Source organism: Apodemus sylvaticus, chromosome 22 (assembly GCF_947179515.1).
Source record: "Apodemus sylvaticus chromosome 22, mApoSyl1.1, whole genome shotgun sequence".
Taxonomy (NCBI): domain Eukaryota; kingdom Metazoa; phylum Chordata; class Mammalia; order Rodentia; family Muridae; genus Apodemus; species Apodemus sylvaticus.
This window is the reverse complement of record NC_067493.1, coordinates 55,504,087-55,524,557: the sequence shown is the minus strand read 5'-3', so window position 1 is coordinate 55,524,557 and position 20,471 is coordinate 55,504,087. Positions and strand designations below refer to the sequence as shown.

At 54.9% G+C, this 20,471-nt stretch overlaps 1 protein-coding gene across 5 annotated transcripts in view; it reads right to left on the bottom strand.

The window, feature by feature from the left end:
- Positions 1–1,459: 1,459 nt before the first annotated feature.
- The window catches only part of Cmklr1 (chemerin chemokine-like receptor 1), a 41,404-nt gene continuing 22,392 nt past the window's right edge, over positions 1,460–20,471 (bottom strand). For 2 of the 5 annotated variants that reach the window (XM_052167721.1, XM_052167722.1), the window contains exons 3-5: positions 9,466–9,625; positions 8,420–8,507; positions 1,460–6,802 (exon numbers count right to left, since the gene is read on the bottom strand). In XM_052167721.1, the coding sequence (XP_052023681.1) occupies positions 5,685–6,800 (1,116 nt within the window). In that variant the 5' untranslated portion in view covers positions 6,801–6,802; positions 8,420–8,507; positions 9,466–9,625 and the 3' untranslated portion in view covers positions 1,460–5,684. Of the gene's footprint in view, positions 6,803–8,419; positions 8,508–9,417; positions 9,626–18,882; positions 19,116–20,471 lie in introns of those variants that run through there. The other 3 variants (XM_052167724.1, XM_052167723.1, XM_052167725.1) reach the window with 3 other exon arrangements.

Genomic DNA, 20,471 nt, shown 5'->3' with positions numbered 1-20,471 from the left:
TTGCTGTGAGAAGCCAAACATCTGTGTGGTGGAAACCAGGACACAGAGAAGCCTTGGGTCTGTCTCTCCCAGCGCATCTGGGCCGCAGAGCTGCAGGGCGTCCGGGGTCCTCCTGCCTGTGTGAGGACCATCCACGGCCAACATGGACCCGATGCCCAGATGGTTCTTTCGTGACTTCCAACAAAGGATAAGCACAGGAAGTCTGTGGTCACAGCCGTGCCACCAAGCCTTTAAAGAGAATTCTGGTCTGGAAGGGATGAGAAACAATAGGGCTGGGGCGGGGCTGGGGCGGAGGCATCTGGTTCTTTTCTTCCTAAGCTGCAGTCAATCAGACAGCCAGGAAAGAAGGCCCGGGAGGCAGTAATAATGAAAACCTCCTCTACTCCCTTGAGGTCTCCTAATGGCTTCAGGAAAAACCATAGCCTCTCTGTTTCATACATGATCTGGGCCTTGGTTTCCACACCTGTAGAAGCCGAAGGGCCCCACCCTCTCCTCGTGTCTGGCAAAGGGGAAGTCTTTGGAACTGGAGCGTTGAAAGGTTTCAACAACAGAAGACAGAGCCATCGTAGAGTTATTCAGTGATGGCAAAACGCAAGCAGCATTTCCAAGCTGAGCTCTTCTGGGGGTTCCAGGGGTAGGGGGCAAGTTGGACGGAGAGGTCCCTGCCCTGATGGAGTTCTCCCAACAGGAGACAGACAGGAGACCACTACAGGCATGAATAAGCAAAGTGATTTTGGTGGTCACGCCACAGAAAAATCGAGATCTCGCCTGTGACCTGAACGGCTTGGCAGCCTCCAGGGAGATGGCGCCCCTAGGCTGAGGGGTGGCTTGCTTGCTTGGTTTGGGCTGTAGTGTCTGAGGTGAGATCTCACGCTGAAGCCGACTAGCTTCCAATTCCCGTGTCTCATGCTTCAGGCTTTTGATCCCAGGGTTACAGGTGAGCTGCCATGCCCAGCAGGAGGCGGCATTTGGGGAGGGGAACATAGGTAAGGCAGCACCAGATGCAGACCTGGGGGGAGGGTCCCTGCTGTCTGCAAGACCCCACACCTGTTCACACTGCTATCTTCAGGGACACGGAGGGACGGTCTCTCCACGGATTGATTTGCTTCTGAAAGACCTTTAATTTTTTTTTTTTTTCAAAAGACATCTTCATCTCAGACAGACAGATGGAGAGTTTATTATGACCCCTGTCGTTACCCTCCAGGTCCAGAGACACCCCCCTGCTCACATCAGGCCAATAGTGAAGATGTCTTAGGAGTATCTTGCCTCTGCTCTAAAATGGGTTTTGCTAAGACCTGCCTCTACTTCAGCCAGCACTCTGCTCCACCCTGGACTCGTGGTCACTAAAGCTGGTACGCTGGTGAAGAGGGCGGCTTGGTGAACCCCCGGTACCTAAGCTGATATTTTAAAGTGGCCCTCAAGAGCATGTAGAACCCCTCTTGTTACAGGATATTCAGTGAGGTGGGAGGGAGGGGGTGTCCCCCAAACCACTACTATCCTGCTCAGTTTTGTGATGTTAAACGGGGATGGGGGGGTTGGGAGTGGGGGCCACTGAGAAGGGATGAACTTGAAGTAGTGTCTCTCTGAAACCCCAAACCCAAAGGCTGAGCGGAACTGACTGGCGAGCCCTGTAAATGCCACCCCCTCCCCTCCAAGGACAGTGCAGTTCCTGGGCTTGAAAGTTGACAGGAGTGGGGAGTTGAGATGGGGGGGGGGCAGAGACTGAGTAACTTCTTGGGAAAGCAAGAGCTTTCCAACAAACAGACAGACACACAGAAAGACAGACAGACAGACGGCAGGGCTCGGCTCTCAGCTCTCGCTAGCTGTGAGGCCTTGCACAAACCCCTCACCCTTCTGAAACTCTCTACCTCTTCATTCATCCATCTACAGACACGGTGCTGGGTCTTACCACAGAGGTTCCCGTAACCACTCAACGAGATCATGGGACAGAAGTGCTTGCCCCAGACTGGAACACAGCCAGGTAACCACACTGCTGGTGCAGCCTCTGCTGGGCTTCTGAGGCCAGATGGGCATTCTCTACACCTGCATGTCTCCCTCTCCAGCCAGCTCTGTGTCCCCACCTGCCCAGTGGCCAGGCCTCTAGGCCAGTGGTTGGGTGGCATGCCTAGCATTGTCCCCAGTGCGTGTCCGAGGCTAACCACACACCCCCTCACCCCCATCCCTGGCACAAACACTTAGAGTAAATCTCACAGTCACCACCACCACAGCAGCATTAGCACAGGCTAATGTATGTATTATTTACAGAGTTTCCCCGATGTACTCAGAGAACTCCCTTGAGGAGAGTAATTGTGCACAGCGAGGTACGTTTGAATAATATTTACAATTAATTTCCATCAACAGACTAACGTGGCAGGACCTCTGTGCCACACAGATGGGCCCAGGGTTGCCTTCCCGCTAACCACTCCCCTGAGAGACCTCGGAGCTTTTAAATACCGCCCTCTGCTCTCTCCAGCTCTCTGGGACTTTCACTCAACGCTGCAGCCTGCTGGCTTCCTCTCCCCACAGAGAAGGGGAGGATCCAACATGCAGGGCTGAGCACATCAGTCTGCACCTGCCTCCCCAGCCCAGGTCTTCTGCCCACCTCCTGCTCCCTGCAGCCCAGCCCTCAGAGCCCTCCCAGGGCTCTCTCCCTCCCCAGGAGGCCTGGCCTGGCCTGCTGCCTTGTAAGTCTACCTGGAGCCCTCCGGGACCTCCCACCCACTCAACACCAGCCCACTCTCTGGGGGCAGCCCCGGTCTTTGCATCCTTGGCCTTGGCAAAGTCTGACCCTCGCCATGAGGGTAGACAGATCCACTTGCACCTCATAACCACAGACCTCACGGTTCCTCTCTTGATAAGGCGTCCCTGGGGATGATGTCTCAAGAGCTGTGTGGAGATGGCTCAGCAGGGATGGAGGTTTGGAGGTGATGTGGCGTTATTCCCTCCTCCCTCCTGTCTTTCCTCCTCCTTCCTGCTCTCCCTCCTCCTTTCTGTCCTCTTTCCCTCCTCCCTCCCATCCTGCTTCCATAGGCTGACAAAGGTGAAGAAGCCTCAGGCAGCAGAGGGGTTCCAAGCCCCCAAGCCCCACGTCACTTCCTAGCTTTAGGCCCTTACTTGAGTTTCTGCATGACCCACAGAGACACAACAGCCTCCTCCCCCAGGCCCGAGCATAGACTGGAGTGCTCCAAGCTCACGCTGGAGTGCTCCTTGGCATCTGGAGGCTCAGAAGCACACTCCGCTCCCCTCCCCCACACTCCAGCTGTCTCTCCTTCTTGTCCCTCCACATCATGTCTTGCTCCCATGTTCCCTCAGCTCATCACCCACCCAGGGGACATCCGTGAGGCAGTCTGCTGGGTCCTGGCTCCAGAGTAGGTGTGGCCCTGTTGCGTCTTTGGAGGGACACAGGGGGCCACCGCAATTTGCCGGCTGCAGGGATTACCTAAGTCCTGGGAGAAGCGGGAAAGGGGCTAGGCTGTGAGAATCCATGAGGGTAAGGCTGAAGGTTTCACTTAGCGCTTGGCACGAACGGAAGTCAGAACAGGGGCGTTGTGACAGCCAGGAGGAAGAGGGTAGGCTCTAGGGGGGTCAATACTGACTGGTGTAACACTCCTGTTGGTCAGCTTTTCCGATGGCAACAAGATTTCCTGGTCCCCTGCCTGGCCTGGCCAGCCCTGGTGTCCAGGAAGCGCACTGTCCAAGAGGCCTTGAGGCCCCAGTCACGGACAGGCGCCTCCGTTAACATGATGAATCCCATACCACGGCAAGCATTGGTTGCACATCTGTAGCCCTGGGGAGTCACTTGTGTTCATGTGTGTGTGTGTGTGTGTGTGCGTGTGCGTGTGCGTGTGCGCGTGACAATGGGCACACAGGGTTATTTTTAAACCTCCCTTACTGCCCCCAATCTCCAAACATTCAGGTTCTCTGAGAAACTAGAGGTTCCAGCTTGGATCTGTTCAGAACTACCTCATCTTAAGGCCCAACCAGGGAGGAACAGTCTGTCCCCTGATGAAGTGTGACTCCCAGCAGTCTAGACTTTGGGAACAGGCTGGGCCAGAGGACACGCATCTGTGTGTTACGCCCCGGTGGCAGTGGCTTGGAAGGAACAGAAAACAGTGCGGGCCAGAAGGCCTTGGACCAGAGAGGCTGACCTACCGGGCTCCCTCCCTATGCCCGCCTGGCAGATCTCAGCGTGTGTGTAATGGGAGCCAGGGAGGCTGCGGCTGGAGAGTAAGACTTCCGGCTGCTCTGCAAACAACATGCAAAACTTCAAACATGTATTAAGATGCTCACATGAAAAAACAAACAAACAAACAAACCAGTATTTATGGCTAAAACCCCAAACCCATTAGCTCCCCGCGACTCTTCATCTTCCTTTGAGCCAGGCCAACTGGAGTTCAAATCCAGTCTCGGCCAACATCGAACTAGGTCCCCTTGGGCCAGTTGCTTAACCTCTCTGAGCCTCTGCTTCCTCGTGTGTATGAAGTTTCTGTGAAGAATAAGTGAGAAGGTACATGTGAAATGTTTAACATGCATGGGACGTGTAAAATAAAGCACGCTGCCTCGCCAGTCGGAGCTGGGCTCCCCGCCTTTGGACTGACGACAGTGTGTGTGTTGTCGGGTGAGCCACTTCCCTGCGGGGTGGGGGGTGAGGGGGGGAGGAAGCCTAATCCCGGGCTGCCCACGGGGCTGTGATGCCACACCTGGGAAGAGTGTATGAGGGGAGCCAGCATCACAGATGAGCCGCCAGACAGCCTGTGGAAGCTGCTCTGAAGACAGAGTCCCAAAACTCCGTTCTAGACCAGTCTCCAGGACATTCTGAGCCGGCTCTTCCAGACAGCGTTGAGGGGATTAGGGAAGAAGGGACCCCGGGCTGGGGATGGGATGGAGACTTCTGTGAAGAGGCTCTACCCAGCCTCAGGGTTCAGTGCTGGGTGAATACACACACTGAGGCAAAGAGCTGCCTCTGCCTGTGGCTCCGTCTCCCTGTGTGGCACGATGGTGTGAGATAACCTGTACCCACATCCTTCGGGGTTCTCTGCTCGCTGTCTCTACCTCTTCACAACACACACACACACACACACTCACACTCACACACACTGCCCTGTGCTCCCCTCGCAAGGTTCTATGAAGCCCCTCGGGTCCTGGTCCTTCCCACTCTTCTGAAATCCAAAGTCAAGGTCCTGGAGGATGAAGGGGGTATGGTGGGCTTGGCTGGATGGACTGTTGTGTCGCCATAACAGGTCTGTAACGGGTTTGTAGTGACTTCCTCACCCACGCTGGAGACTGGGCGGCGTGTTTGGGGGCACACACGGTGAAATCGTGTGTCATTCGTTATGTTGGCTTCAGAGACCCTCCCTTTGCTGAGTCAGTCAAAGGTGGTCCCTCTACTCCTGCTGCAGAGACTCAGGTTGCTTGGCCGCCATTTTGCTGGAAGAGGGTCCACACTTGGGAACCCCCCAACCCCTGCTCAAAACGTGAGGTGCCTTGTGCAAGACATAGTGGGCACTGGAGCATACCCAAAGGCTCCTGGCGTGTCTCCCACTTCAGGAGATAAGTCCCTGGGCAACCCTGGGCATTCCTGGTGTCCCTGGGCATTCCTGGTATCCCTGGGTATTCCTGGTGTCCCTGGGCATACCTGGGTGTTGCTGGGCTGTGATGCCCATGGGGACATTCCTAGGAAAGGTTCAGAGAGTACTGGTCTCCTTCTCATTCACTGAAGCCTTCTCATTCAACGACGACATCTTGGTGAAGCTCCTGTGACTTGGGTAGGAGGAGGGTCCTGTGTCCTCGCTCAGGGCATTGACCAGGCGGGAGAAAAGGGCCACCTTGAATTTTCTGAAGTCGTGGCCCATGAAGACATACAGAATGGGGTTCATGCAGCTGTTGGCGATGGCGATGGCGGTGGCCAGGGGCAGCCCCAGGCTGAAGACAGAGCTGGGCACTGCTGCGTGGTGGAGCTCCAGCAGGTAGAGGGTGTGGTAGGGGCACCAGCAGAGGAAGAAGGTGATGATGATGGTGATGATGATCTTGAAGGGCTTCTTGGTCTTGGCCAGGCGGTTGCGCTGCAGCTTGAAGACGATGGTGAGATAACAGGCCGTGATGATGATGACAGGGATCAGGAAGCCACAAAGGAAGCGAGTGATGGTGACCGCTGCATGTCTGCTGTACACTGCTGAAGCCATTTGCAAGTGGGTGGGGTGGGGGAGAGACTCGGCGGCAGCCAAGCTGAAGTTGTTGAAGCAGGTTATCTTCCCGTGCATGTCCGCTGTGTCCCGGAAGATGAGAGACGGGGAACTCAAGAAGAAAGCCAGGGCCCAGACGGCCGCGCAGGTCATGTAGGCCAGTCGGACGCTGCGGTGGTTCTGGGACCAGACAGGAAGCAGCACGGAGATGCAGCGGTCGAAGCTGATGACGGTCAGCAGGAAGACGCTCGTGTACATGTTGTGGCTGAGCAGGAAGTTGCTGATCTTGCACATGGCCTTCCCGAACACCCAGTGGTAGTCCATGGCGGCGTAGGTAATGTGAATGGGCAAGAAGATGTTGAACAGGAAGTCGGCCACTGCCAGGTTGATGAACCACACGGTGTTCACCGTCTTCTTCATCTTGAAGGTGGCAATGACAATCACCAGGCCGTTGCCTAGGATTCCGAGGAAGCACACCAAGCTGTAGACCACCACCAGGAAGATCTGGAGCACCCTGCCCTCCAGCGGAACCACCTCCTCCAAGTCCATGATGTAGTCCAAGCCCTCGGAGTACTCATCGTAGTAGAGGGCGGAGTCGTTGTAAGCCCCGTGCTCCATCTCTGCAAGGGAAGACAGGGTCACAGGCTAGAGGCCTCCATGGTCAGGTGCTGAGGCCTTGCCTGGCACCGCTGAGCCAGGCTCGTTAACTCAAGCACCTCCCCCTTTGCAGTTTCTTTCCTTTACTTTGCATTCGTATGCCTGTTTGTTTGTGTACATATGTGTGCATGTACACGTGTGTATGTATGTGCACGTACATATGCTCATGTCGGCAAGTGCATGTGGAGGGCAGAGGGAAATGTCGGAGAAGACAGGGTCTCACAGAACATGAAGTTTAGTAGTTCATCTAGCCATCTTCTCAGCCCCATCCTCCCCCTCCCCTCTAATTTTTTTAAGACAGGGTTTCTCTGTATAGCCCTGGCTGTCCTGGAACTCACTCTGTAGACCAGGCTGGCCTTGAACTCAGAAATCCTCCTGCCTCTGCCTCCCAAGTGCGGGGATTAAAGGTGTGCATCACCACTGCCCAGCCTTCTCCTTCTCTTGCTTCTCCTGTTCCTCCTCCTGTTCCTGCTCCTCCTCCTCTTGCTCCTCTTCCTGTTCGTGCTCCTCCCCTGCCCCTTCTCCTCCTCTTCTTCCTCCCCCTTCCTCCTTCTTCTGTTCCTCCTCCTCCTGCTCTCCCTCTTCCTGTTCCTCCTCCTCCTTTTTCTGCTCCTCCTCCTGCTCTTCCTCCTCTTGCTCCTCCTCCTGTTCCTGCTCCTGCTCCTCCTCCTCCTCCCCACTATGAAGCCCTGGTTTACGTGGAGCTCACTATATAGACCAGGCTGGCCTTGAACTCAGAAATCCAACTTTCCTGCCCCCCTAGGTGCTGGAATCCTTCTTTGGTTCTTTTACAAATACCTGTCACCATCTTGCAAGGCAGGTACTATTAAGGGTTGGCATACAGAGACAATAACAGCTAGGCCCCACAGGTCCAGTAGGAATATGAGGCCAGACAGACCCAGCCCCAAACAAGCCCAAGCTGAGGAGGAGGAATGGGTTAGGACACTTGTGGTGGTTTGAGTGAGAGCGGCCCCTGTGGGCTCATATGTTTGAAGACTGGGCCCCCATTTGGTGGAACCGTTTGGGAAGGATTCGGGGTGTGGTCTCGTTGGAGGAGGCGTGTCCCTGGGGTCAGGTGCAGTCTCTATCTCCTGCTTGTGAGATGTGACTACTCAGACGCTGTTCTGCTACCTGCTGACCGTGCCTTTGCTAGGCCAGTATAGACTCTAACCTTCTAAAAAGTGAGTCCAGTTAAATGCTTTCTTTTATGAGTTGCCTTGGCCATGGTGCTTTATTAAAGCAATAGAACAAGTGACTGGTACAAGACTTGGTGAGGAAAATGATGTTGCCCTCTGCCCCACCCTCAGAAAAAGACAGGGTTCCAACCCGAGTCTCACCTGCCTTTAAAGGACCCTTCCTTCCCTCCCGTATACTCTGTGTGTGAGGCAAATAGTCATTCAGTGTCCCCTAGGGTATAAGCTATCACACCAGCTCTACATGCAGTGGAGAAAGGAGCCTGTTGCTGTGACTGTGTGACTTTAGACTTACATGTTCAAAGCCCCAGGGATCACCATCCACGCATCGTCCCCTGACCCCTCCTGCTGATGGCTACTAGCCTTCTTTGGAGACTCGAGCCCTACCTTTGGAGATCTTCAGTGTTCACCGTTGCAGAACAGAACTCCAGTCCAGGTCCTCGGCGGGCCGGTCACTGTGCACAGCTGGAAATGCCTGCAGGGATGGAAGACAAGTCAGGAGGTGAGCTCAGAGCCAGAAAGGAGGAAACAGAACTCAGCGAAGTGAGAGTCACTCAGCCAAGGTTTCCCTGCTGGGAAGCTGGGCTTTGAACCTAGAACCAGCTGGCTCTACCCAGATCTGTTGCCATACTTCCTCAGCACTGGCATATGGGGCTGAAGACTGGGGGTACAGTCTGAAGATGTTATGCAGATTGGGGGGGGGGCTCTGTGGGCACTCACCAACACTAACCCACCAGGCAGTGGGAGGAGAGAAGATAGAACGCTCACTCTAGCACCTGCCGGGCACCTGTGACACATCCATCCATGCCATCTAGTCTTCCCAGGGCCTCTTCCCAGCAGGCATTGCTGCTCTTGCTTATGATATGTGGAAGCTCAGCTGGTAAGGACACCAGGTGCTGAGGCGGCTGCTGAGGCAACCAGAGATCGCTCCTGGGGACCCGCATGGTGGAAGGGAAGCAAGTCTTCAGGATTGTCCTCTAACCTCCACACATGAACATGGTGTGCACGTTCATGCCTGCACACATGTGCCAAACAAGTATGTACATACATGCATACATACGTACATGCATACATACATACATGCTTGGAAAAATAGAAATGTGGAGAAAAATGGCTCATGTTTATAATGCTAGCACTTGGGGAGGCTGGGGCAGGGGGATGATGAGTGTTTGAGGCAAAAATGTGAAAACTGAGGCTGAGAAAGCCTCTTTGGGCCTACTGGTCACCATGAGTTAGATACAGTCCTCCTTGTCCCAGTGACCTTGTGTGGACAGTGACCCACACAGCACCCAAGCATTTACAAGGCAGACTGCCAGGCTGGTCCTAATTTGGTCCCCATAGCAACCCTGCTGGGTCCCCATGCCATGCCTTGAGAGTTTACGAACTTGAAGGTGCCTGAGGCAGTGGTTGGGTGCAGGGTTCAAATTTGGCACCTGCAAGCTGTGCTCTTCTGGGGTGTGTGGCGTCTCTCTGAGCCGCAGGCTCCCCTCTGATAAAGCAGGCACGTTCAGATCCTGTTCGTGTATTCGAGAGCAATGGACAGCAGGACACAGACGCTCAGCTTGGCAGGGATGCACAGCCAGCCAGCACCACCTAGGAGTGAAACCCTTAGTATTAACCCCAGTGGGACTGCCAGCCAGCCTCCCTTGCTGCCAGCCAGCCGCCTTGCATTCAGGGCTGCTCCTTGGCAGCCTGGCTCGCCTCTCCTTATGGGAAAGCACTTGTTAAGTGAAAGCCCCCTTTCACTGAGGCTGTGAGGTCAAGGGATGCAGATGTGAGCTTGCACACGCCCACACTTTGCAGACTAGGAGCCTAGTCCAAGGGTATCCAAGGGATGGAGAGGGTAGAGTGGACAGACACAGCGGGGACACAGTGCAGTGGATGGGTGCTCACATAGCACCTGTGGACTCACATCCCTAGTGCTGGGGGAGGACAGTGGGGAGGGTGAGAGAGAAGGAAGGAAAAAGGGAGGGAAAGAGAGAGGCCCTAAGTTTGGGGAAGACTTACTGTCTATGACAACATGAGGTGCCATTTTCAACTCAGCTGTTCAAGGGCTGGGCTGAGGCCTTGAAATAGGCTCCCAGTCTGCGAAGTGTGGGTACATGGAAGCTCACAAAGGCCCTGCTGCATGTGTGTTCATATGTGTGCATAGATGGGTGTGCATATGTGTAAGCATGTGTGTAAGCAAGTGTGTATGCATGTGTGTATACCTGTGTGAGCATGTGTGTACATACATGTATATACATGTGTGCAACCCTGTCTGTAAGCAAGTGTGTGTGTATGTGCATAAGCATGTATATAGTATATGTGCATGTAAGCATGTGTATAAGCAAGTGTATATGCATGTGTGTAAGCAAGTGTGTGTGTGTGAGCATTGTGTAAGCATGTATGTAAGCACGCTTGCAGAGGACACAGGTATCTTCCTCAATCTCTTATCTCTTTGTTGCTGTGGTTCTGGGGATTGACCGTAGTCCTTGCGATGGTAGAGTGAGCCATTTCCCCAGCTTCTCTGGTGTCCCCCTTTAACCCTGCAAGGGCTACCATGTGGCCGAGGGAGCAGAAGGCCCTGCCTGACCAAGCTCACAGATGGGCAAGAAAGCCATCTGAAGCCAGCAGAGCCCAGAGCTTAACTGCTGTGCCGTGGAACTTCAGGTCAGCAGGTGTGTGTATGTGTGTGTGTGTGTCCCCACGGCCCCAGGCACAGGGGATAGAAAACAATTTCCTTAGGGTCTCTCCCCACAGTGGACTCACATGCATAGACAGAGAGGTAGTGCTGGGCCAGGGTGAGCCCCAGATATCCCAAGAAGAAAGACGGGCTGGCATCCAGTTTTCTGGGACAATGGACCTCTGAGTTGGAAAAGGCCAAGCAGGAACTAGGATGTGAAGGCTGAGAGAGGAGGGAGGGAGCTCAACCCATCGGCCCCCGCTGTGGCACAGGGGTTCAGAGGAGCTCCCTGCTCTGCTGGCCATAGGAAGATGACCCGGATGATGTCATGTCTGGTTTGTAGTCGCGGCTGGGTAGCTGGGGTCAGAGGCTGAGCCTGGCCAGCAGAGCAGGTTTCTCTGATGGTGTAGCCTTTGCCTCCCTGCCCCCAGCCCTCAGGGAGATGGGGGAAACCTCTCTGCACCGCACCCCCCCCCAAGCCTGAGCTGTATGAATTTCTCGGGGATCTAGAGTCATCTCAGTTGCTTTGTCTTTAAGGGGATGTGACGGGAAAGGCCCTGCATTGTAAGAGGTTGTCAGGGTTCACGGTCAGTGTGAGGCAGGGCCTGGCTCCCCCACACCTCTGAGTACCCAAATCCTAGCATCCATTTCTAAGACAGTATATCTGCGTATAAAACCACATGCAATCTGCTGGGTACTTTAACTTTCCTGGGGACTCAGTTTAATGTCTAATGTCATGGACACGCCATGAGCACAGTCTTTGTACAGCAGAATGTTGTGACAAGAAATGACAAGAAAAGGCCACACATGCTCAGAGCACAAGCAGTTTCTGCCATATAAGTTTTTTTTCTCTCTTTTTTTATTTTCCTTTTTAAAAAAATTTGCTACACTTTTTTTACTTGGTTTATTTGTTTGTTTTGAGAGAAAGAAAATCTTGTTTTATAGGTCAGGTAGTCTTCAAACTAGTGATCCCCTGCCTCTGAGTGCTGTGATTATGGGCATCTGCCATCACAACTGGTTTCCCAAAATTCTCTTTATCTATGGCTGGTCAGATCCAGGAGACAGGAAAATCCATCCAAAAGGAGAGCTGGCTATGCTCGGAACCGGCCTGGCGTACAGTGCTGGGACTGACCTTCCTAACCCATCCCATGGCCTTTGTCAAGGCAGATGGGGAAAGGCCAGCTGGGAGGCCTGAGGGTAGCGTGTTCCAGTCCATCTGCCTCCTGCTTGGGTCCGGGGCTGGCCACTCCTGACTACCAGTTCTGTCAGTCATGACAAACACCTCCCCTCCTGCTGCCCGGAACACTGTGCGATCACAATGGTTGCCTGGCCTCTGCCAGCTCCAAGGAAATAGAATATTCCTGTCCCTGCAGTTCCTCACACTCCCCACCACAGCCAGGATGCTCACTGAATAAAGACACGGGACCCCGTGTACCCCATGTCTACGAGCGTAGCTAACCCAGGCCAGAGTGCTAGCTCCAGGCTAGACATGCCTCTGGGGCATTCAGATGGCCCCACAGGGAGACCTCCACTGGGTGAATGAGAAGACAGGTGCGGAGAGGTGAGGACTCTTGCCTGTAGCCACACAGCTGGGAGTGGTGAATGGAGTTTGAGCCCCAGGACTCAAAGGAAAGGCTCGCACACACCCCATTCCCCTGAGAGTGGGCAGCCCCCAGACCCACCTCTCCAAGCCTCCAAGTTTGCATCCTGAGAGCTCGGCCCTCCCCTGCCCTGCCCCCACAAATGTGCCCCTTTCTGAGCCTTTTCCCCGGGGGTCCCTTCATTGTCCCCCTTAAGGTGGCTGTAAGCCGATATCTGTGAAAGCCATACCTGCAAAGCCTCTCCAGTAGCACTAGAAGACACCCACAGAGAAGCACGCCCTTGAGGAAATTGTGGTTAAAAGCAACATGGCTCCCCTTGAAGAACTGTTACTTCCTCTATAATCTTGATAATCTGTGATCTGAATTAATCACCTCTCCCCCTTCTCATGTGGCCACAAGAAAGCTTGAGGTTGCATTTGCAGATCCTGGCGGTGACTCTCTTAACTCCGGTGGTTCCACAGCTTCCTGCGCTTGCCACAGTGGGTCCTCCTGGACCCTAACCCTACCCTGTACCCGTTTCAGTTCCTTGTGATAGACAATGGCTGAGTTACACACAGTCACCCAGATGCTGGGCTAAACCCCATTATCCTCGTTAGCTGCTGGGCTCCACCATCCTCAGGGGCAGTACCACTGTTCTCCACTGCGAAGGTGAGGGAGCACAGCTCACCGTGCTCCGCCAGTGACTGCTTTGCACCCAGATCATTCCAGCCTCCACCCTCAGTTGTAGACAGCAGAACACACTATTTTGAGTCTGCCACACCCTTCCTGGCGCCCCAGGGTGCCCTCCCCTCTAATGAGACATCCTCCTGCTGGTCATTTCAGTAAGAACACCCCCCTCCGCGTGGGCTCATACATTTGAAAGCTTAGTCACCAGGGAGTGGCACTATTTGAAAGGATTAAGAGGTGTGGCCTTGTTAGAGGGAGGGAGTCACTGTGGTAGTGGGCTCTGGGGTTTCAAAAGCCCATACCAAGCCCAGTGTCTCTCTGCCCACAGACTGGGATGCGTCTCTCGGTTGCCGGTTCAGTGCCCAGCTGCGTGCTGCTGCTGCCATGCTCCTGCCATGATGATAATGGATGGACCCTCTTAAATGATAAACCAGCATCCAATTAAATGTTTTATAAGAGTCACCATGGTCATGGCGTCTCCTCACAGGGAACAGTGACTAAGGCACTTCCTCTTGTCCCACTTTTATGAGCCCTGCCCCTCCCAGCCAAGGAGCTCATCCTCCCCAGTTTCCAGAACCATCTGGTTGAGGTCAGGAACACACTTGGGGTCACTGATGAAGCCAGCGTGTTGGCCTGCCTCTCCTGTCCTCAGTTCTCCCCAAAGCCCAGGGGCAGGAGAATTCTCCTGCTGCCGAGGCTGCCAGAGTCTCCAGGCTCCCACACATCTGACACAGGAGCCCACAGGGGCCCGCCTGCTCTGCAAAGCCTTGAGCCTGTCTCGTCCTTTCCCTGGGACAGTCCTGTGGATCTCTAGGGAGAGGGTGTAGCAGAGGGCGTCCGTGTGGGAGGCCTCTGAAGTCAACACCCCTTCCTGGGCCTCAGTGGTTACCTTCAGGAAGATGGGAAGATGTCAACGCCCACTCCTGCTGGGATTTATCAGGACCAGGACCAGCTAGGATCAAGTAGCTGCTACAGTGGGGCAGGGCAGCAGTCCCTGGACGGCTCTGAGGCCCCGGATGCCCTGCATCTGACCAAGGCCCTCCTAGCTCATCTCAGTCCCAGTGAGCTTTAATGGACGAGACCTAGGAAAACCAAGCCAAGGCCCCAGAGACCAGAGGCCTCCAGTTGTGACAGAGGACCTGGTGAGAGGCTGGGTATGGAACATCTGTTTGGACCAAAGCCAGTACTGACAGCCAAAGCCATGATGCAAAGCAACATTTCCTCTCCCAGCCCAAAGGCATCCCCAAAGAGCAGGTTCGAATCCCTGAAGAGCAGGTTCGAGCATCTTTACAGATGGTCTTCCCCAACAGTGGTCGCAGTGATGCCTGCTCTCTCAGAGAAGTGTTTCCACTGGACTCTGAATCAGAGCTAATGGAGGGGGGGGGCTTTGCAAAATAATTATGGTAAAACTGTCCTGCTTAGGATGGATCTTGAATGAGGGGGCAGAAAAAGAGATGGTTGGTGGCCTAGGCCTGAGATCCTCACAGCCAGAGCTGCGAGGCAGAGCTTGTCAGAGGGGGGGGGGGAGCAAAGGGGGAGGGAAAGAAGACAAAGGGTGCGGGGCAGTAGTGGTGCACACACTTGGAAGGCAGAGGCAGGTGAATTTCTGAGTTCGAGGCCAACTTGGTCTACAGACCAAGTTCCAGGACAGCCAGGGCTACAGAGAAACCTTGTCTCGGAAAAAGAAAGGAAGGGAGGGAGGGAGGGAGGGAGGGAGAGAGAGAAAGAGAGAGAGAGAGAGAGAGAGAGAGAGAGAGAGAGAGAGAGAGAGAGAGAGAGAAAGAAAGAAAGAAAGAAAGAAAGAAAGAAAGAAAGAAAGAAAGAAAGAAAGAAAGAAAGAAAGAAAGAAAGAAAAGAAAAGAAAAGAAAACAGGGAGAGTGGGAGATGGAGAGAGCAAGAGGGAGAGGAAGAGAGGAGAGAGATGGGGAGATGGAGAGAGCGAGGAGGAGAAGGAGGGAAGGAGGGAGGGGGAAAGGGAGGGAGAGAGAGGAAGGGAAGGACAGAGACAAGACAGAGACAGAGAAAGAAACGACAGAAAAACTTGACATTAGAAGGTGAGGTCACATGGCCAACGGAGCTGCCTGAGAGAGACAGAGGAGCAGGAGGAGACCCCCTGGGTGAATCCAGTCTGACCCCTTAGAGCATGGCTTCTGACCCCCAGAGCTTCGAGGAAACAATTTCCTATTGTTTTCACCCTTAGAGATAAACATCAGGACTTCCCAAGGTAGCCTGCTCACACCCGCAGGTGGTCGGGTGGGCGGGTGGGGCCTATTGTCCCGCAGAAGCAGATGAGCACAGCTGCCTTATGAAAATGAGCAGACAGCTGGTTCCCGAGGACAGTGGGGTTGGTTCTGCTATGCCCCCTCAGGTCAGTGTGACGACACTGGACACCAACAGTTGTTCCTTCTGATCTAGTCTGCCTTCCTAATGTTATCAAGCATCCATCTCGTGGACGGATGAGAGTGTCCTCTCGGTGTGGTGACCTCTGAGCGGTGTGTTCTACACCACAGCCCTGAGTTCCCAGAGCGAGCAAATACAGGTGTCACTTCTTGCCCCCTTTTTAAGTCTATTTAAGACAGTTACAGCCTCACAGCCCTGGGGGCATCCCAGGAAGCTCTCCCATGTCTCCCATGGTGCATTGCGCTCAGCTCTATTGTAGAAACTGCATCTTCTAGTGAATGGCCAGCCAGGTGAGCCATCGGGTGGCCGGGCAGGCGCCTTCGGGACTCTTTAGGTTGGCCTGGGTAACGGCCGTGTAGTAATAACACACTGGTACCACACTTCAGCATCCTGCTGGACTCTTACCCACGAGCTGTAGAACTCTCCCATATCCTTACCGCTCAATCCCGTTAGTGTCTGCCGATGAGCAGGGGTTCAGCCTGGGGTGGGGGTGCCCGGCACCCTACTTAAGCTTTAACTATGAACTGGAATCTGAGAAGGGAGTCTCAACAGAGGGATTGTCCTCAGGCCCTTCCTGTTACTGACTGTACCCCCATCACTGCTCACCCAAGGCTACCACAGACATAGTAGGTCCGCTGCCTAACACAGGCTCTTTCCCCACCAGCCCTGCTCTGGCCCGGCACACAGTAGGTACTCAGTAAATGTACCCCTTCCTCTTACAGCATCAGAATCTGCTGCACGCTTCTACGTGCGTTCTGGCCAGTCAGCGGTGCTGTCTGTCCGTCTGTCCCTGTGGAGCTCTGCAGTGAATGAGGCATCCACCACTACTTTAAAGATGAGGGCCTGAGACTCAGGCCTGCGCCTGGTGTCTCATTTTTAATTGGACCCTTTCCTGGGTCACGTTGAGAGCCAGGAGGCTCTGTGAGCCCAGGTTCTGCCTCAAGCCTCCGCCATCTCCAAGGAAGCCCTGGGTGCCATGCCTTCCCTGCCAACAAGGACTACATCCTCCCAAAGCGTGAGCTGAAGTAGACCCTTTACAAGTTGCTTCTAGGAATGGGAAATTCCCAGCACTAGGGAGCTACTGCGGCAGGGCCCATGCAACCCCACACATTACCAAAAGAACCAAAGAGGAGCAGCCGTCTGGGATGGCCAGGGAACCCCGGGATAATCCGACGGGAGAAGGCAACCCTGACAGAAAAGCAGCCCAGGGATGGGAACAGGTGACATTTCCAAACCATACGCATGCAAGGAACAAGACACACAGGCAGAGGCACGCAGCAGTGAGCTCTTTGGAGCTGGAGAGGCCTGGGGGAGTCTGGAGCTGAGGTGACCAGTGAAAAGCTCCCGGGAGAACGGCCAGGCAGCCCTGCACAGCCCGGCATGCACAGAGTCCACTTGCACTACAGGGAGCATGTCTTCCTCACAGGCAGACACTTGAGTGAGTGAGGCAGATTCCTACATGCGGGGATGGCTGCCGAGCAGTCTGGGAGAGTTGTGTAGGGGAGTGCGGCAGAAGGGCTGGGAGCCAGCCAGAGGATGCCAGGTGTGGCACCATCCAAAGGGTGACCTGGGCTCAGTCACACCCAGAGTGTGATATGCCACACTGTGGGAATAAGGCAGGCCACTCTCCATGCCCAGGCCTTCCTGCTGCCAGCATCCTAAGTGCTCCCCACCTATTAGTCCTCCCCAGGTCCTAGGTGCTGGGAGTAAGAAAGAACGCGCAGGGAGGGAGACTAGCACTTAAAAATAGTCAAGGTTCTGAGGACACGGGAGGGACACGGGTGCCTCTGCTAGAGGCTGGGCGCTGGAGCTCCTGAATGCCCATCATAGGAGAGGGGATGGATGAACGGGGGCCAGGTCCCCGCCCTGCGACCTGAGCCACTGCCAGGCGCTGTTGTGCATGGAGGCCCCACAGAGCAGGGCGTACATGGTAAACTCATGCAAAGAAGCGGTACACAGCAGGGACCCTGTGACCTACAGACCCACAGTGGACCAGCTGCATGGGAGGAACATGAGGAGGAACAGTCAGGGAGGAGTACTCAGGGAGGAGTACACAGGCAGGAGCACTCAAGGAGGAGCACTCAAAGATGACTACTCGGGGGAGCACTTGGAAGAGGAGGACTCATGGAGGAGCACTCAGAGGGAAGCACTTGAGTAGGAGCACTCAGGGAGGAGCACTTGGGGAGGAGCGCTCAAAGATGAACACTCAGGGGAGCACTTGGAAGAGGAGGACTCAGGGAGGAGCACTCATAGGAAAGCACTTGAGTAGGAGCACTTGAGAAGCACTCAAGGAGGAGTATTTAAGGAAGAGCACTCAGGGAGGGGTACTTGAGGATGAACACTCAGGGAGAAGCATTCAAAGAAGAGCACTCAAAAATAAACACTCAGGGGAGCACTTGGAAGAAGAGGACTCTGGGAAGAACACTCAGAGGGAAGCACTTGAGTAGGAACACTTGAGGAGCACTCAGGGAGGAGCACTCGAAGGAAGCCAGGTCCAGAGCCCTGAAGATCACCAAGACCAGAGCTGAGGCTGCAGGCACTAGGCATGGGTATGAAGGCAGAGGAATGCTGCCTTCCTCATCTTTCTTGAGGGAAAACAAAAACCTCATGAGAGCAAACACCCTAGACCCCTGCCTAGGGTTCACGCCTGGGTGACATGACACCTGGGTCACGGGCTCCACAACCAAGCTATGCTAGTAAACAAGCCAAACAAGCCCCCCTTAGGGCCACACCCAACAACCTTCTCTGCCTGGCTGGGGTGACCCGCAGTAAGGAACAGAGAGGCAGGTCAGCGGAAGGTCGCTGGTCAGTGTCCTCACATCAGAAGGTCCTCAGCAAGCCAACACTTGCAGGACCAAGTATACCCCGAGCAGATCCCATATCTGGTTTTACCAGCCACAGAGAACAAAGCCCTAAGGCAGACGTCATCACCTTCTTCCTCATTAAACTAACACGTGCACATTCTTGCCACATTCTGGCCACCGTCCCACATACTGTTACAAAGAGGCGACTGAGGTTGGAGAAACTAAGTCATGTGCCCAGGCTCACATGGCAAGCTCAGCCAAGGAAGGTGCATCCAACTGGCCGCTTGGCCCTGGGAGGAAAGGGACAGGTGGCACTGTCACCCGGCGCCTCACCCGGCGCCTCCCCGAGACACACCGAGACTCACTGTCTTTCCCCTTAGAGGAACCTCCTGGAACCCCGCAGGATGGGGGCTGCCCACCGTCCCCTGGTTCCCTCCAGCCACTCTGCCTCTAGTGAGTGGCCGTGTGGGGGACACCTCTGATCACCCATTACAGACACGCCCTTTGGAGTGGGCTCATTTGTCCCCCATCTTTCAAAGATACATGGGAGGGGGCAGCTCCCTGAAACTGCTGAAGACGCTGGCATAGTCCTTGTCACTGGCAGATGGGACACACCCTTTCCATCCTCAAGCCTTGTAACCTCCATCCCCACCTCAAAGGAGAGGCACCTGAGGCTGGGGCCGGAAGCCTGCCCAAGGGCACCCACGTCTTACCTGTGAAAGGCCTGTGCTGCCCGTGAAGACAGGGATCGATCGCCTCTGCCGCTGTCGCTCAGCGGTCTGTGCCCCCCACCCCCGTGGGCAGAGGATGGGGCAGGAGACATCTGAGCAGCAGATGTTTGTCTGCCCTCAGTTCCGCGGCTGTGCCTTCTGTACCCCTGGGCCACATGAGGTCCTATTCCCTGCCTGTCCCTCCCGCTGGTTTCTGGACCTCACTCCCTCTCTCTGCTTCTTTTTGTCTCTTTCTCTGAAATCCCCTCCCTGCCCCAGCCACGGCCCTTCACCCACTTCTTTCACCTTTGCAAGCACCTGGTCCTCTGCAGCTGCTGTTTCTCTCTCTCTCTCTCTCTCTCTCTCTCTCTCTCTCTCTCTCCTCTCTCTCTCTCTCTCTGTCTGTCTCTGTCTCTCTCCCCCCCTTCCCCTCACCCCAGTAGATGTCGGCCTGTCCAGCAGCCTCAGAACAATCACAAGGGCCTTATCAGGACAGTGGGCGTGGCCATGAGGGTGGGAGCCCAGGAGGAAACCTAAAACCCTTCTCCCTTTTCCAAATGGCCTGTGTCTGATCTGGCTCCTGTCCCCTTCTCCCACCGCTCCAGCTGACAGCCCAGCTGGGTGATGGCTCAGACACTTCTGTGGTTCTCTCAGCCTCCAGAGGGCTTTTAGGAACTGAGACGCCCCTGAGAGGTGTCCTAAGCTGGAGACTGAGGTCCAGGGAGGGTGAGTGGCCCTCTGTAAGCCAAAGAACAGGGAGAGTTGGGCCATCCTGCACGCGCTGTGCCCCAGAGCCTAGGGCCCGGGAGCTCACACGCATTATGCTTTAGTGGGATACCTTGTCCCTGCATCATAGATTTGCACACACGGGCTCAGAGAGGTCACGTGATCGGCGCGGGCTCACTCCCCAGAGAATAACCCCAGGCTGAAGGACTTTGAGGGTTGGTGGCATTCACTCAGAGCAGAGATAGGGCCCCCCAGCACTCATGGATGGCTCCAGAATCACGTAGGGGCTACGGTTCGTGGGGCCCCAGGTGTCTGGAAACCACACAGATGTTCCAGCTGCAGGCCTGGCTCCCAGCCCCAGACAGAATTAGCGCTCAGTCGCTCAGTCGGGGAGAGAGTTTCCTCCCTGGTCCCACGCCCCCATGCCTGGCTCCGTCTGACTCACCAGAAGACTGGCCCCATGTGCTCGCTGCTTGGAGGATACTATGTCTGAGCCTGGAACTCTGAAAATCTGCAGAAGTAAGGAGCTCACACACCCAGATGGCGGTAGACCCCAGGACACCTCTTGTGTCTGGTGGGGGACACAAATGAAGGGAGAGTCCTCAAACACCCGCAGCACTGCCTGCTTCTCCTACCGTATCCGTATCTGTGACTCACTTTAGGATCCCAGTGGCCATTCTTAGAGTGCTGGGTCTTTGACCTACTGCAGTCCTGATGTACCCTCAGGGTGTCCCAGAAGTAATCCTCAGGATTTTCCCCTGCTAGGCATGGGGGGTGCACAGCTGTAATCGCAGCTCGAGAGGCAGAGGCAGGAGGATCATCACATGATTAAGGTCAACCTGGGGCTATATAGTGAGCTCTAGATT